An 18,262-nucleotide genomic window follows, 5' to 3' on the forward strand; every position below is an offset into this window, starting at 1 on the left:
CCACTTGGTCCCCACCCATTTGCCTCCAGTCAGACGCCTTTAAATTATGAATAGGTCTGGATTGCTGCTTATAAAATATGAATTTATTTTTTTTAAGTGGGGGCGGGGGGCTTTGAGCCGCACGAGGTTAATGGTACCAAAACGTGGGCGTTTTTGGCCGGATGGAGCAGTATACGTGCTACCTGATGGGGGCGTGGACGTAAAGAAAACACTAGTCGGGGGAAAAAAAAGTCTCGTAAGTGAGTGAGCTGGAAGCAAAGCGCCCCTGCCTCGTAAGAGCTCCACGCCACATCTAGGGAAGCCTTCGAGTCCACCGGATCCACGCGAGTTTCATCCCCCTCCAGCCGTGCCGAGGAGGCTCCCCACGCCGACAGATTGTAACCCACTGACGAGCGCCAAGCGCGGTGAGTTTTTGCTCCCCTTTTGGCTAACACTTGAAACTGTTTTGAAGCAAGCGAATGAGACCTAGTTGACATTTCATGATTTTTTTTTTTTTTTAGTTTTTCGTCTAGCAGTCGTGGGAAAGTGTTCGTAAGGTATCTGAATGGTGTTATTTACGTTACATCGACACAATATGGTGTCATTTCAAACGTTTCTTTTTGTTGTTGCTGTTTTTAGGTTGTCTATTGGAAGCCGTTTTTGATGATTTGACCGTTCAAGACGCCCCATTCACTTGGAACCTTGCGAACAGAGGTGAAACAATCGTGTTTATTCGAAACTTTTTTGCTCCATATAAAAACAGAAATTCATTGGACAGACGCTGTGTTTTTGTTAGATACAGCTCTGGGGGAAAATGAAACCTATTCATTGGTTAATGTGACTTAGATATTCTCGTCTCCAAATGTGTTTACTGAGTACTACAATGTGTGTCAGAACAGTTGTCCCAAAAGACATATTTGAAATCTAAACTACAAGTTTTCTCCGTCAAAGTAATCCCTTAGAGGTCATGGCATTCTTGCATCCTCCTCTGCCACGCCTTCATGTCATTCTTGAAAAATTCTTCCGGGATCCTCCGCAGCTCCATCGTCTTGGACATCTTGATGTCGTCCGTGTCTTCGAAACCTTGAATGAGCCTTTCGAGCTTGGAAAAGAGGTAGGAAATCACACCTAGCCAAGTTGGTTGCCCCAGCATGGTGGTTTTTCCACATCCAGGAATTGTCAGATGCTCAGGGCAGTGTGAGCATTCGTATTGTCCTCCCACCACCTCTTCTCACGCACTGAACGAAGCAAACGTCCTGGCTCACTGTTAAGGAGAAAGCTCGTAGATTGGATTTTAAATTTATTTTTATGATACCCCTCCTGGGTCATTTCTGACACACCTTGAATGATCCTCGACTGCTTGGCCAGGTTTGTCACTTGGTAAAATGAAAAAGCCAGATTTAAAACCTTGCATTTGACAAGACCGACAACTGTGTCTGTCATTTGTTTTTCCAGCTTCACGAAAATGCTTTAATGTTGCCAGAGGGGCAATTTGGCAAGCTGTCTGTCTTTCTTTTCCCTTTATCCGCTATTTCTCCTCTCTAATGGACACTTTGAGTCAGCGGGGCCCCTCATTTGCTGATACTGGCTATGTTAGAAAACAGCAAAGAGCACTAAGTGCATAAACGACCACCTTATGTCCATGCTGTGAAACCAAAGCAAATTCACGTTATGAAATTCGTGTCCCCGATGCAAACATTGACCACTTCGTTAGATACGCCCTCTTTTATAACAATGTATATTAAAAATTAGATTAATGAAGTGGTCCCTTACAAGTGCTCGACTGTATTGCAAGTGGGCAAAGGGAACGTCTTCTGTGCCCTTTTAACGATTTATTGAACAGAAAAAAACAATTGGCCACAAATCAGCTTTTGTGGATATAAATTTGATTTTGATTATTGCAATTTTTTGTGTTTAAAAATACATAGGAAGAGCTCCATGAAAAATGACATTAAATTGTAATATTAGGGGAAAAAATTGCAATTATATAATTTTTTAAAAAATGGTTCGGACCTAATTTTAATACTCCTGAATCAAATTACTGTTGTGTGTTTTAATTGTTGACTGCCGAACCGCTGCTTTAAACATTCCCTCAAGTAGATTTCAAACAAATTTTAAACTGAAAAGCTGTCCAAGTCTAAAAGTCTGCAGATTGCCATCGCGCAACTTCAAAATGACGAAGTAGTGTCCATAAATCAGAATTTGAAGCTGAGTGATCAAGTTGACTGGACGACCGGAGCCTCCCAAGTGGCTCGAGCTGTTTACTACTTTGAATGTTCTCAAGCTCGGTCAGACTCCCTCCCCGGTGGACGTACGTCTGTTGCGCCAATCCAAACAAGATTCACCCCCTCCCCTCCTTGAGTGTGTGTGTGTGTGTGTATTCATGAGGTATAGCTGAGCAGACGGATTACGCTCTCACGCAAATCCTGTCATTTCCAAGACTCCGTTACAAGAGATTCTCAAATGAGAAGCCCTCCGCTATACACCCGTCTGCCTTCCTCCTATTTTGCGTTCTCCCCTTTCACTTGGCTTTTTATCTGCCTCCCGTCGCTTCATGTTTAATGGCTTTTTCTTTTTCCTTTTTTCGCTGTCAAGGCCCTTTTTTGCTGCTTGTGTGAGAGTGGTAAGATTCTGTTTGAAGTCAACATGTGGAGAAAGAAAATGCGCCCGTGTTGGGAGCGGTGGGGGTGACGCCTTGAGGCTTGAACTTCCTTGAGTTTCTTCACAAGTACAGCCTTACTTCTTCTTTTTGCTGTTGAGTTAAATTTTCTGCGTCTCATCCTTCAACTAGGTTGACCTGACTCCATGCATGTGCTAAGGCTCGGCGCGAAAACGTTTGGCAGTGCTCTAAACTGGTCATAACTCGGGCATCACGACGGCTGGCTGGAAACATTCTTGTAGATTACGCCTCTAAATGGGCTCAGCGGGGGATCACGTCTGCGGCGGGAACTCTTATGAGCCATCAGACAGATGGACTGAGTGGACAGAAGGGTGGATGGATGGAGAGCGAGCAAGAGGAGCAAAGTGTGCGGAATGTAGCGAGGACAACCAGAACCAACTGGACGAATTGGAGACGATTAATATTGAAAGTGAGATAAGGAACTTTAAACTCCATAAAAAGTGATGGTTGGTTACAGTTAATTAACCTTGAACTAGTCGCTTCAAAGTTGTAACTAGCTTTCGTGTTATCGTTGCCGTGACAACCCCACAACTGCTACAAGCCAATTCACACCGCAGGGCACAAATACACAAATTAGGATTGGATAATTTATTCTTAAATAAAATTATGGAATGCGTGAGGATGCTGAAAAAAAAAAACCCATACAAGCACGCAGGCAAGCCGTTTTTTTTTTTTTCGTCCACTTCGGTACCACGTCGATTAGAGATGCGCATTGGACTAAATTGCACCGATCAATCATGGGGAAAATTTAAAATCCATTAGTTAATTAATTGCTCTTTGTTTAAATTGGAAAGGCTTCCTCCCGATGTTGGAGTTGTGACATATGGTAGCAGAAGAATCAATCGATGGCTATCCCAATTGGTACCATTTATCGGCACTAATGTAGCATATAGAGCAGGCGTGGGCAAACTACGGCCCAGGGGCCACATGCGGCCCGTTAAACGTTTTAATCTGGCCCGTCGAACTTGAAATGTTTTATTTTCTCAATACTGCGGATTTTCAAAGACATATATATTGTTAATTTAAAATTACGTGTATTTTTTTTTTCTCTGATGAGGTGAGGTTAGCAAAACACTCCATCCTCTGTCAAATTTTAGAAGCCATTCTGGCCCGCCAAACAAAAGGTTTGCCCACCCTTGATATAGAGACTCATAGGGAGAATAGTGGAATTCTGTAACGTCTGAATAGCTGCAAGCGAAAGTGAGAATGAGTAAATGTTTCAAGATGAACAATATACATCCTTTTTTTTTTCTCGTTTCCTCGCCTTTTGAGTTCCTCTCACATTCACATCACGCTTTCATCTATCAGGATCGTTAGCCGAGTTAATGTCCGTACGCTTTGCCTTTCTCCGTGATCGCCGAGCAGAGATGCAGGCCGGCCTTGAGAGGAGGACACACATCCATACACACACCTCACAATGTGACTCTTGTAACGCGTGACGGGTGGGATATGAAGTGTAATTGATGGTAGGCGATTGGCCGGCCTGTCACATCTGATTTGCTTGACGATTTTTGTCAACTCGTCATATATGTCATAGTCTCTATTTGGCCCCTCTGCCTTCCATCCAATCTTATTTGTCTAGAAAAGCCTCTCAATCCTGTTTCCGCTGCTATCTAACCCGGCGCCTTGGATCCATATTGCCAGCTCGAAAACCGGCAAAGGAGAGGAAGGAAATTTTGACCGCTATAAATTGTCATTTTAATTGCCTGTTGGGCTCGCGCAGTCTTGAGAGAATCTCTTTGTGATGGAATGCTGACCTTGTGGATCAACATATAAATTGGATGGCGGTACAAACACGCTCGCCATCTTAGCTCTCCTCTCTGTCTGGTGTCGTGTCGCCGCGCTTGACAGGGCAGGAAATCACTCTCATTTCTGCTTTAATTCGTTCTGATCAAACATGTCGCTCCCAATCAGCCACGTTTGATTAGGAGACGGCCGTATCACAGCCTGGCAAGCAGGTAATGGGCGACAGTTTCATATTTCACCATTATTGCATTACACTTTGTGTGGGAGGGAGAGGGGTGCATGAGAAAGAAAACATTATTTCCCTCAGCGGGTGCTAGCACATGATCGCTGAAACGTAGACACTCCCGAGAAGGTGCGAATGTATTTTTATATTTAGAAACTAGATGCATGTTTAGCGACACTATCAATGCTGGTTTTTGGAGCAATATGTTCTCTGCTCATGTCCTTGTCTCCTCTCTGCAGAGATATGGGGTGTAGGCTCCCGAAGTTGCGCAAAGCCGAAGAGACGCAAAGCCCTGGCAACATCTACTCCACGCTGCGAAGGCCTCAGGTGGAGACCAAAGTGGGAGTGTCCTACACGTACCACTTCCTGGATTTTCTGTTGGGTAAAGAAGGTATGGATATTCTGGATTAATGCTCTGCGTTATTTTTGTGTCGGTCTAACTGTGAAGCTGAGTCATCAAGCATCACTTAAAAAAAAAAATCCCGTCAGTTTATTTTTTTAATTTTTTTAACCAAGCCCTCTAATAGGCATGTCTGTGGCAAACACATTACCAAGCTCAGCCCAGCATTGTGTAATTTAAATGTTTCGGTTATGGTGACTACTATACCACTGCAGATAGTAGCTATAATATACATGTCTCGAGTTACTGTGGCAAAAATCAAGCAGGTGAAATATAGTCTAGTTTTTTTCTCCTCCGATTTTTATCAAAAACGCAATCCTTGAATCCATATTTAACAACGTTCAGAGCTCCTTTCAAGATATTTTCTTCAGGAGGTGCCCTCTGCACTCCCCATAATAACATACGGGTGGGTTGCCAGATTTGAAGAAGCATGCTTTTTTTCAAATACAAAATAAATGGCGCACTACTTTGAAAATGCAGATTTTCAAATAAAAACAAGTTACGTGTTTCATGTCCATGTCGGGTCTCAGTAATCCCAAATTGTCTCAGTAATCCCAAATGGGCGAAGTCTCTTCCCCAGTCCTACAAATGGTGACTTAAGTCCTATAGTTATTTATAAAGCGCATTATGAAGCCCTCATAATTAAAAGATGTCGATCTGTTTCAAAAAACTTGGTGACCCCTGGCGTAAACAGTCAATTGTTAAAAAAAAAAAAAATGAAGAAATGTCACAATTAGATGAGGTATCCTCATTTGTCACAGTTCCACTTGAACTGAGAGAAACGCATCCCATATAATTGCCATTTGGTCCGCAAGCAAAGCATGTTGAGATGTTTTTTTTCTTCCTAATACGCCCCCGCCACTAAAGATCTCCAAAGTTGGCTGTTTTTTGTTTGTTTTGTTTTTTACGCCATTGTGATTTGTGGCATGCTTCAACTTCCAAAGTTGCTTTTCAAACTTTAAGTAGAGAAATGAAATGTTTAGGTCAGCAACTCTGCTGAACGCTTGTCTTCATACTCTGAGAGTCCTGAAGGCAAAAAAAAAAGCTTATAAGATCTGTATGTGCAGTGAGTGTGTGCGCGTGTTGAAAGTTCTTGTGCTGTGCACTTTGTTGACATGCCCGCTCTCTCACACAGCGATGCTGATGTGTTTTCGCACTTTAGCGCATCATTCAGATGAATATTGAAAAATAGCCCGCTAATGTGTGGGTGTGCGCTCGCAGCGTCTTGACAAAAGTTTGACGAGAATCCTCCAGAGGCATGCGGTTTCTAAATATACAAATCCTTCCATTGTGTTGCTTGCGTGGACTGTCGGTGCAAAAGAAAAGCGAGCAAAGTGAGGGGAAGCGTTAAAAGCAGATAGAACAAAACGGCTGCTCTACCCTCATGGCTTTCTACAAGCGAGCGCCATGTACAATATGAAGCGACAAGCCGAAACAGGTGCAAGGAGCTCACTGAAATCCTCTGCGGGTGACTCGCCGATGCAACACTGTAACAGACAAGACAGCAGGCACAATGTCGCTAGAAGTCGAACTAAACTCGCTTTTACGACAACAGACCCTGCTGTGTTTGGCACGTTTGATGGAATCCAACAACATCTGGCAGCCTGAAATCATATTAAGACAAATGATAGGCATGAAGGTTGTCGACTAAAAGGACGAAAGCACCGAAGCACTGCTTTTTTTTCGAGGGTTGGACTAGTTTCCCTATCAGTCTTTGTTTCGGACAATTCTTTGCTTTTAATTGTGGCTGCATTTGACGCAAAAAGCCCTCTTCAATTACACAAAAAGGTCATCAAAGGGACAAACTGATTTTTTTATATCACAACCAGAATTATCATCATCAGAATATTGGTTAAAAAAAATTTTGCTGGCTGTGCATTTGGTACCTGCGCCCTCAGTTACGATTTAGCCGCCTTAATCCAGCTCATAATACCGCCAATAATCACATCGCAATTATAGAAACCATCAGTCCTGTGCTAAAACAGAACATTTTTATCTCACTTGCCAAAAAAATGCAAATAAAATACATCATGCTCAACAGAGATGCTGATTATTAAATGTATTCATTTGTACCCATATGGTTTACCGCTCGCATTCAAGTTTTGCCCTGAACAACCGATCACAGGACAGAAACAACTGTGACGTTATTGTCTGTAAGATCTGAAACACTCCCTTTGCTAATAATGTAGTTGATGTTATTTTGGGCAGCACGACTGATTCTGAAGGCTTTTGTCAGATTGGATTGTTACAAAACCGTCAAGATTAAAATGCTAAGTAATGAAGAGTTGAGAGAATAAATCAATTAACCCCATCCAAAAAATAATTATATTTTGAAACCTGTATGTGCGTATGATCCCTACAAGATCCTGTTTTGGGTCCAAAGACCTAATCTAACACCTTTTGTGTCCAATTGTGGATGGTGATCATGGAGATGAGTCGAAAGATTTGTTGCGTCGACCCCCAGACTAAAATGCGACAGATGAAACCGTTTCATCCCTACGCACATGAAACATTTTTTGTCTCTTTGAGAACAGAGTTACTGTTATCTTCAAGCAGACATGGAGGTCATTTATATGGTAAACTCCCTGATGCCATCTGAGGAGCCTTAAGATGGCTCTACTCACGTGACTATTATGATTTGATTGTGTGTGTGTGTGTGTGTGTGAGATGTATGTGTGCTTTCCACCCTCTCCCTCAATTTGCGATACAGAGAGCAAGAGGAGTGAAGGATTCCTGGAGGATTATTTGATTGTTTGTGGAGATTGAGAGACCTCATTCCCAGGAAAGGGATTTATTTGTATTTGTGTGTGTGCGCCCGTGTGTGTGTCTGCGTATGCAAGGGGTCGATATCGGCATCCTCATGTCTGTCCATGACATTGAAAAAAAAACCCGCGGTCAAGTCCACACACTCTAATTCAATTTGGTTGCCATTAATAATATTTGCCTGCCAGCGTGACTTGATGACTCTTAGACAGTAATGAAAAACAAATATCACAGGCGCTGAGATATGTGACTGTTTATTAAACTAAAGTGGAGTTCTCAGAGAGGAGCTCTGAAGTATTTTCTGCTCAGACTTTGGGTCAGAGATCGTCAGACTGTCTGGTTTCGTTTTTTTTTTTTTTCATGCTTTTTTTTCGTGAGTCGGAATTGACGCAAAATGGACAAAGATGTTATTGAGAAACCGCATTCGGTTAATATTAGGGTGGAAGAAAGATATTTCACTGTGCCTCTTTCATATCGAGCTGTGGGCGAGGGTGAAAGCTTGTGGCCATTTCTCTCTCACTCTGAGCACATTGTCTGGGGATGCTTTTTGGGAGTCGCTGCCCACCGCAGAGAGCATCGTTCCAGACTGCTGCCTCAAGCCACCTCTTTAGTGACACTCTAAAAATATCAATATTTATCAAATCATCAACCAAAAAGCCAAAAGGTTCAATTGTAAAATATGAAATGAGGATATTTAGGTTTCATCTGGCCATATAATTGTACCCCAGAACGCTTTGTGACCCTTACAAATGAGGAAAAAATAATCAAATCTGATCTTTTTCAGATGATACTGATCCGCTAAAAATGACAGGCCGGCTCAACCGTGATGTAATAATACTTTGAGTGACCATGGCTATGTTGGCACTTACTTAATGTGATTCTGATGAGTCTTCTCTTTTCTGTCTTCTTTTAAACCCCCATTGTTGAGGCTGGTCCTCCTTTAGTAAAAAAAAAAAAAAAAAAAGTAAAATTGGGAGAAGAAAAAAAAGTAAAGATCCTTTGATGCTCTTTTAGAGTATGCTGAGGTGTCGCATGACAACATGCCAAACTTTGGTCCTTCTATTTGTTTCAGCATGAAAAGGCACAACGATTGATGTTTCGTGCCACTTAAGTTTGAATTTTTTGTCCCCCTGAAAATGGGGTTCAAATTCTCATTTTTATAACCTGAGGCGCATCCGAATTTAGAGGTTCCACTAGTTAAGTGTGACCAAGTCTGTCTAGTCCGACTAGGTCACGGTGACTTAATGTGACCACTCGGCATCTCACATGTTGCCCTCAGCCTTGCCTTAAAGCGCAAATTGAATGCCTTATTACACTTTTGTCATCCAACAGCTGCACCCTATGACATCATCTCGCCTTGAAATGTCATCTTGACTGTATGAAGGTCCAGAGTACAGACAGTGACCGGTGAAGCAGCGGCAAAGAATGTGATGTAGTTATGAGCGGGTGCGAGACCATTAGTAGAGAAGAGAGACAAGTGTTTGGTCTCGTCATGATGGTGGAGAGGGGAAAAAAAATCTGTTTAAGAGGTGTGAGAGTGGAGGATGTGCGAGGGACTCAGTACGGTGCCATGCCGTGGGACTGAAGCTGCTGATGACTTTGCGCTGCCCTGCAGAGACGGAGGCCACTCGGCTCATTAAAACTAACCGCGATAATGTTAAGGTAATCTGGAGCAAAATAATTTCCTTGACGCATATAAGAATGATGTATAGAACATTGGGAACACATTAGTCAGCGAACTGCCAGCCCAGGTAAAATGAAAGTACGTCTATATCCGTAAATGGTAGCGAATGAGTTAACAATGTCACATGACATTCACCAACATGATTAGAATTGTTGCTTTTATTTGCAGAAATAATACAATCGGTTTCTAAATAAAAAGCCTCTGCCACCCACTAAAAAAAAATATATATATATATAATTATATAATAATATAATATTTAAAAAAAAATAGACATTTTTTTTAATGCCAATGTGTGTCCAGAAGTGTCCAGCGAGTATATATGCACGCTATGAAAAATGCATTCTGCTGATGAAATGTCACATATTCCTACATCATACATCTGTGCTATCAAAGCGCGTGCACGTGTGTGATCTATTTGGTCGAGACGCCCCGTGAAAGACAAATCCATCACTTAGCGAGATGTGCCCTCCCCGATGCACTTATTCAAAGGGGCGTATGAACGCTTGCGACGCAAGATTATTTAAAGCGGTGGCAAGACAGAGTTCCTTTTCAAGGCGCATCTTTCATGTCGCTCATGAGATCGCCAGCCTAGATGGCGGTTATTTGCTTTCTGTCAAAAAAAGGAAGCCAAACTGAAACAAAAGCGTGTAAACCTAAAGGGCGATGCAATTAAACTGGACAACTACGTAAAAAATACAGCAACTTGGGAACCTTCACCTTGTACATGGACCAAATCGCTGCAAGGGAAAAACTATGACCCCTGGTGTACTTATCAAGGAAACAACATTCTGAGGCACCATTTTTGTTTGCGTGTGGAAGAAGCAGATTACTTTGGCCATTGTAGCTATATTAGAATTGTATAACAAGAGGATTTGGATGATAAAACTTAATATGAAGATCATTCATAGGCTGTTGTTTCAATTCACCGACTGAAGTTACAGTGACAGAGACTCTCTGCGCTTTGCTTTTTAAAAAAAAAACAAACAAAACTATAATAGGGCCCAATGAAAATGATTTTTTTTTTTTTTTAGGCTGTTGTCAATCCCGATATTTGTCAGAATATAATTCCGATAACTGATTACTCAGCCGATTATTTGAAAATATACATATCATGTATAAAACTTTTTCTTTGGTCCCTTAATGCTAACAATAATAAAGATGCATTAAAGGCAGCATATTTGACTCCCCCAAACCTTTGCCACTCATAAAAAAAATCCAAAACTAAGACACTGTCCCACAGTTGAGTCGTGTTCGGCCACGTCACTCGATTTACACCAACTCCAAGCTGTTTTGTTCCTGACGCATTTCCTCTTAAGTGGAGCCCTCTCCACAGATGCTGACCAACAACCTTTGTAGCTCGTGGCTGCATTCCCAGAGCTGTAGGGAGCTCCTGTCTCCAGGAAGTCGATTGTTTTATAGCCACCGTTTTGGCGCAGATCCCCGCCTGAAACCTCTGCAAGTCATTAGAGGGCAATCTCAATAAAAAGTGAACCTCCAGCAAGGCGAGGATAAGCCTTGAGGGCGCCTGTGAGCCCTAATCCTCATCCGTCACCTGGCAGGCTTTTTGCTTCCTCTCTCTGCAACACACACAGGCTGGATGCTGTGCCACATTACGTACTTTATAGTCATGCATAATATTTATTCCTATAGAATTTTTCTGAAGTGCTAGGCATACTCTTCAAATATAGGAAGTGATTTCAAGGATAATGTCACAATATACTTCCACTGACCACATTAGTTACACTTGTGTGATGTAATGAGGCCAATACAAGAGCTGAATGAAAAAAATCTCAAGATGAATGAAAATAAAAAAAAAAAAAGCAGACATTCCAACAGCTCTTAAATAACTCGTAATTTAATAGTCTTATAAATTGTTGGCTTGTTTAATGTTGTACTAGAGTGGCTCCAACTACCGGAGACTAATTTACTGTGTGTTTTAATGAACTTGGCCTTAAAAGATGATTCTGTCCACGATTCCCCTTCAGGGAATGGAAAATGACTTTAATGAATCACTTTGAAGCATTTTTGATAAAGCCTTCTCATTGGTTTGGGCAGGCGTGCCTAATCAAGTGTCCCGTGAGCTGAAATGCATTATGTCCAAATCCGTCTATTTAAATATTTACACATGCAGAGGACAAACAACTGTTTCTTCTCTTGTTTACGTTCCAGTGCAAACCGCTATGTGCTCACGTACAGCACTGTTCTTTATCGCTGACGCTATTCTGTGTCACATGACCGCCTATATGCGCATGCAAAATGCTCACGTTATATTTAATTATTTTGGCGGGGGGAGTCACTGCTTGCTCTCTCTGGCATGGCCAAATAGGTCCCATCCAGGTTCCCGTTCTGGATGGGCAATTGTAGCGTCTTTATGGTGTTGAATTCCCTCAGTAGCAGATGGCATTAAAAAGCATTCCCAAGTGTTAATCGCTGCACCCTGATAACTTGCGTGTGGCCGACTGCGAAGTTTCATCACGGCGGCGGGTGAGCGAGGCCTCGCCACGCAGAGCTAATGGCGACTAATGACTGGATCTTTGTTACTACCAGCGCCAACCAACATGCTCTCCAGCTGCTAATCTAATCATTACCATGCTGTTCTGGAGACGTGCACACAGACACCCATTTGTGTTTGGTGGATGAAACCATCTTCCGCTTCCAAATATTTGTGCCAAGATGTGCTTTTTTTTTTTTTTTCCTCCCCCATTTCCTGTTGGAGGAGAAATTTCTGTGTGGCTGATTGTGTTCTTGTCTGTTTGTGTGACGCAACCCTTGACTTCCCACCTTTTGTTGTCTGGACATGTGTCGGCTCCGCACGAGGAAAAAAAATACCAGGATGAGCTCTTCTCAACCTATTAGACCGCTTGTGTGTCCGTACTTGCCAGTCTCCTATGAGTGCATGCTTGTGTGCGTCTGGCTGTGTGTGAGCACACCAGATGATGGCGAACAAATTGAAAATGAGATGGCTTGCATCTTTTTTTTTTCCTTCTGTGTATGTGCGCCTTTTAATTTATTCAGGATATTCTGTCTTCTCCAGACCCATGCAAATGAGACTGAACGGGAGGTATGACAAGCGTTCAGGCACAAACATGCCCCCCCCTCCCTCACAGCTTCACATCTTCGATCCTCTCTAGCGCACACCTGGCGTCACTCGGCAACCCGCCACTGGCGTAACGCCCCCCAAAAGCGCATTGAAAGCAAGTGAGCCGGATGACAATGCAGCGACCCCGAGAGGGCGCTTCTCATAAACATGCCCTCGTGGATTTGCGGTGACAGTTTTGCTCCCGTACGATAAGCTCCGCTAACCATTTCCACTGAAGTGAGAAGTGTGGGGGTTCTCTTTGTGTGGCAATAAGAAGAGGCGGTTATAGGGGGGGGAGGGAGGGGGGGGGAGTCTTTCGCTATAAAATGCCATTGGCACCTGCAATATGATAACATTGTCTTTCAGCCCATATATGATCTACAATGTCTCAAATTAATTGCAGTTTGGTATTAAAAGATTTTTGGGGAATCGTTTTTGTGGGGCAGCGTCTGGGTGCCAAACCAATTTAATATTGAAATGATTTTAGAAGTGTCAATCAGACAGTGCTTTTCCGACATCTTATGGCTTCGACATACAGGCAATTGATTTTTTTAAATTTATTTGGTGTGGGGCTTGGCGAATCTTGGTTCATTGGAAAGTAAAAAATGTACTTTAAAATTATTAAATTAATAACAAATTATTATTATTTGATAGTTTTACGTGATCACTTGGATTATTGTATTATCAGGCTAATGAATCAATTAGCAAGTCACTTCATTCCCTAAAAAGACAACCTTTTGATTTTGAATTCTCCTTTAAAAAAAAAAGTTAGTACCCCTGCATTCAAGCGTTTGCACACTTGAGCATCTGGTGAGGCCACGGTGAAGATGGGAGTTCTCGTGTAATTAGTTTTCGATTTAGCGTGACGATGCCATGTGTTGCCTCACAGTAGGAGTGATAATAATCAAACAGACTCTTGCTCCGCACCGATTTTGGTTTAAACATTTCCATTTGTCTGTCATCCCTTCCAGAGGTGCCAGTGTCGTCGGTGCTCTGCCTGTCTTCAGTCCGAGAACTTCCCGTCCAGGTCGGGGAGCTGTACGCGCAGGGTTTCGTCTTGGTCTCCGTCCACCCGTTTGTGCACCCCTGCGGCCCTCATCACGCCCACATCCAGCGGCAGCTCCACCGGGCTGTGCTGGTGCGAGAAACCCCAAGGTATACACTCTTAAAGAGAACACATTTTTAGTTCTATATTTATTTGGTATAAAAAGGCAAGACGTGACAATTTTGCAGGAGGAGAAGCTTTATCAGCAACAGAAGTGTCTGCAGCTTGCCTTCATCTTTTCATGTCAAATTACAGCAGATGAGTCAAGCGGGAGAAATGTTTGTCTGCAGCTCGCTGCCCTAATTCTTTCACTTTTAACTAAAAATCATACACGGTACCATGTAACCAAGCTGGAGTGGCGTTATTTGATTAGGTTGTACTCATCGGCCAAAATATTCGGTGAACGAGTATCTAAATTTATCCTGATAAGTGACTACCTATGAATATTTCCAATGCGAGAAAGTTTCTGGAAATTTTCGTCTCTCCCGATGATGAGATTTTTCAAACCCGTCTTAAAACACGTTTTTATTCTTTGGCTTTTCTGTTATTAGTCTGTTTTTATATGGCAGACTATAAATAAAGTTGAGTTAAACGTAACAAAACAAACCCATACAGGACAGCAGCGCTTTATTTCTTTTATTGAAAACACATGATTTAAAAAAAAAAAAAAAAAAGGTTTCATTGAGTGGGCCAGAACAGATGACTGGCATGCTAATTCATTTCAATGTGGAACATTGATTTGATCTATGCTGATTTTTCTGCTTGTCACTTTGTCGAGGCGAATAAAGAAATTATTTGTAAGTAATAATTGTCTATAGCATTCAATAATTTCTTGTTGTTTCCTTTTTTTGTTTTTAGCTAAAAGTATAAAGCATTATACTGTTTCGTCCACAGTTTTTGGAGCTTTTTTTTTTTTTTAAAGGAAATTGATCCAAGACGACAGAGATAAAATGAACACCTAATTATGCTGGAATAGGCAAGCAGGTGTTTGTGACGCGCCTCGCCCGCCGGACCGGCGATTGCCGGGCACCTGTCTCTGTGGAGATGGCTGATTGCATCATCAGTGGGGCACTGAAAGCGTGAAACCATCACTTCACTCTTTCATCTCCTTCTTCATTGATGAAAACCCTGCCGCTCTTTCTTTTGTCCCCCTCCATCCTTTTTAGTTTTTTTGTTCTTTCTTCCTGGGACCTTTTATCTCCACATCACCGACGGCCCCTTTCATTTAAAAAAAAAATTGAAAGAGTGCAGGGAAAAAAGTGACAGATCAACTGATTCAAATTTAGTTGGGAATGTCACTCGCGCCTGGGAGCACATGATATTACCACGGCCTTCTCCCTGACCTCATTCCAAATATGAAAAGACATATTTCAATACTCCTTTGTTATTGTTATTTTCTTTTATGATCCCATCTTGCAGTTGGAGCTGAATTTCCAACTTTTTTCCCCCCTTTCTCCATCTCATAAATCTATTGTGATTGCGGGAAATGGAGAAAAAAAAAAGCAACCACTTTCTACCAAAACAGACGTGATGGTTCTGCTGTGATCATTCCAGTTGAGTGAGCACCCACGAACAAGAGCAAAATGTCTGCCACAGCCTCTAAAGCAGGGACGCGTTGGAAGTGTAATGGAAGTAGGGAATGGCGCCGCTGGGTGATAATGAAAAGGGAAACTGTACCAGAGGAGGCCGTTCAGGCTAATGTTAAAACAGCATGACCACATTTTCTGCTTCATGAGAGTCGAAATTGAAGTGAATTTCCTCGTTTTATGAGTGATGTTTGTTATGAAAGCTTTTATTTCTCTATTTGCAGTTGGGAGAAAAGCCAAGAAAAGAGATGGTGGAGGCATCGTCTGGAAACGGACGTCTGCGCGGCCGGTCATCAGGCGGCTGACCCAGAGGTGATTCAGAACTACGTCAAGAGGGTGAGTTCAACATGCCGACTGCTGCCAATATTATTCACTTTTCCCAATAAATGTTTTCACATTGCCATGCCGTAAGATCAGGAATAATGTTCCTCTTTGTGGGCCCAATCAAAGAGATCACTGTTTTACAATCATGCTACCACAAGCCCTTGGCAGCATGGGCTGCATTTTGTTGATGCTATCACTGCTATTGAATTGCAGTGTGGATGGAAAGCTGTGCGCCAATATAATTGGACTTCCAAGTGAATCAGGTTCACATGTACAATCTAATGCCGTCGAGTACCGAAAATAATCACGTTGAAGGAATACAATGCCCAGTGTGTTTTTGAAGCACCCCCGAAAAAAAAGTTTGATTGCCTGTAGATGCCACAAAATGGCGGCAAAGCCCTACTTTTGACCAATTGTGTAACTGTAACATGTCAAAACGGATCACTATGAACTGCAAATATTCATGGCGCACAACTAAATCCTCTGCTGCACATTCCTGAAAAAAATGTGACGCTGTATCTCAAATATTTAAAGAGGAAGATGTGGCTTGAGTAACATTTCCAGAATGTTGATGTGCACGCAACATCATACCAGTTATATAAAAAAATATTTGTGACTAATTAATTTGTGAATAATAAAGTGTATGAATAGGTACCATTTTGTAAATGCATTAGGGTGGCCTGATTGCTTTAGCAATTATTTGTGCATGTGATAGAGGCAACAATTTTTTTTTATTAGATGCGGTAGTTTTAATCCTTGGTTATACTGGAAAAATTGAATTGTTTCCTGTGATACACTGACTTATTTTTAATTCATTCCCATTAATGTTGGTAATTGCAATTTAACAAGAGTACTCACCACGCCATTGCGGGGTTTAGGTTAGGTTAGTTACATAGATATAAAATATTGGAATGGAATTACATGCTTTTATCTGACTTTAACCAATCGGATACAACCTCTTACATGTGCAAGGGCATCACTGACATGAGTAAATATAAATAAAGTATCAGCCATCACGTTCTGTAGGTCTAAAAAGCAGGTTTAAAAAGAGGACGTGATATTCAATAACCTTCACAAAAATTAGGCTGAGCTGTAATATTTCCCAAATTAAATAGTTTTCTGCCATTTATAGTCATTGGTGGAATTACCCTTAAAATAAACAGGAGGCAGAACAAGATGGTTAGAAATAGTTAAAAAAAAATAATCTGCAAACCTGATTTTCTCTGATTCAATTTTTATTTCATAACTATTAAAGGCAACATTCCCACTTGTTGCATCTGTCGCTGCTCCATGAAGAGTGAACGCATGCCCGGCTAACACCGTCCCCTGTTTATGAATTCGGTCCCAACCCAACAATGGGAAATGAAAATGTGCTCTATTGAATAGATTTGCATCTGAACGCCCAAAGAGCACACACAAAAGGAAACCTGATTGGATGGAAAATGCGCATCACGGATTCTAATGTGATCGGCTCCAGCGGCGTGATATGAATAGCCAATCAGATGAGAGAAGCAGGAGGGTTCAAGATAAGCATCAAGACTGATTTTGTGCTGCGTGCGTGTTCAATTTTGTCATCTTCCCTTCTGCGAGCACTCGCCAGCCCTCCCACTCGCAATCTGTCGCCACTCACTGTTGTACAGTTTTATATGCTAACGTGTAGCTTTTTTTTTTGTGAGTGTGTGTGTGTGTTGTCACACACGTACTTTGTGCGCATTGCACAGATCTGAATGAATGAGGGGTGAGAAAGGTGTGCAAGTGGGGAAGATGTCTCATTAATGCTCCACCCTCGTTTGCAGTCTGATTTCGCTCCCGTCAAGCCTGTCAGCCCAAATATCAACTGACAAACACACCAGCTCTCGCTCTGTCTCACACACACGTGCACACACATACACGTGCATAGCCGCAGATGAGGTCCTTTTGTCATTTGAATATTTGATCTTTGCACATGATTAGCATGGTTCTAATTCAGCTGAATACAATCTCTGCCTTTGTGCGTGTGTAAATGAGGCTGTCATTTCTCCTAAATAGAATATAGAGTGGTCGCATATAAATGGCGAATGGAATTGTCGCCATGACTGTCTTCTACAGTATATTGATATTATATGAACATGTTTTAATTGACATATGGATGAAAATCATACATTAATGTTAATCAGGTGCTCTGTGGTGATTTTAATCCGGGATTTGATGACAAACTTTGAATCTATAGTATTTTATTTTTAATCAAAGAAATGATAGAAATCTGGCAATTTGATGTTGTTAGGACTGAGGACACTTTGCATTTAAATTATAAATATAATATAAATTAATAAATATTTGTTTTGTTTTCTGTATTGGGCCAATTTTATAATCGGTTCACATAGGTGAAATAAAATGGAAAACCCCTTAAAAGTTTGGCGAGGGCTATTCTATGGTGGAGTTATTTTATTTATTTTTTTTAACCAAGTGTCTGTCCTTCGATTAAAGTACAGTACAATTTACACAGTACTTTTGCTCCTTCTACTTATAATGAGAATCTCTATCGGCCTTGCAATCAAGTATACTGTGACGAGCAATGACACAGCTCGCCGAAGGGGAAAGGCATTTGCTGTCTCTGCCAAGCGTTGGCGGCAACCTTGGATTATGAACAGAACGGTTTGATCAGATGACTGACAAGAACCGTACGTCAGTAAAACAAATCTGATTGATGCATGCTGGTAAAAAAATCATATTCATTAAACTCTGAATTACACTAATTGAAGCTCATGTAAATG

At 41.7% G+C, this 18,262-nt stretch overlaps 1 protein-coding gene across 3 annotated transcripts in view; it reads left to right on the top strand.

Annotated features, from left to right (window-relative positions):
* Positions 1-18,262, top strand: part of rftn1a (raftlin, lipid raft linker 1a) — a 22,656-nt gene continuing 4,394 nt past the window's right edge. The window contains exons 1-6 of one of the 3 annotated variants that reach the window (XM_088318730.1): positions 1-404; positions 501-536; positions 619-693; positions 4,868-5,019; positions 13,526-13,709; positions 15,410-15,521. In XM_088318730.1, the coding sequence (XP_088174856.1) occupies positions 4,872-5,019; positions 13,526-13,709; positions 15,410-15,521 (444 nt within the window). In that variant the 5' untranslated portion in view covers positions 1-404; positions 501-536; positions 619-693; positions 4,868-4,871. Of the gene's footprint in view, positions 405-500; positions 537-618; positions 694-1,041; positions 1,094-4,867; positions 5,020-13,525; positions 13,710-15,409; positions 15,522-18,262 lie in introns of those variants that run through there. The other 2 variants (XM_088318731.1, XM_088318729.1) reach the window with 2 other exon arrangements.

The sequence above is a fragment of the Idiotropiscis lumnitzeri genome, chromosome 16 (genome assembly GCF_059441095.1).
Source record: "Idiotropiscis lumnitzeri isolate Australia: NSW breed Sydney's pygmy pipehorse chromosome 16, RoL_Ilum_1.0, whole genome shotgun sequence".
NCBI lineage: Eukaryota > Metazoa > Chordata > Actinopteri > Syngnathiformes > Syngnathidae > Idiotropiscis > Idiotropiscis lumnitzeri.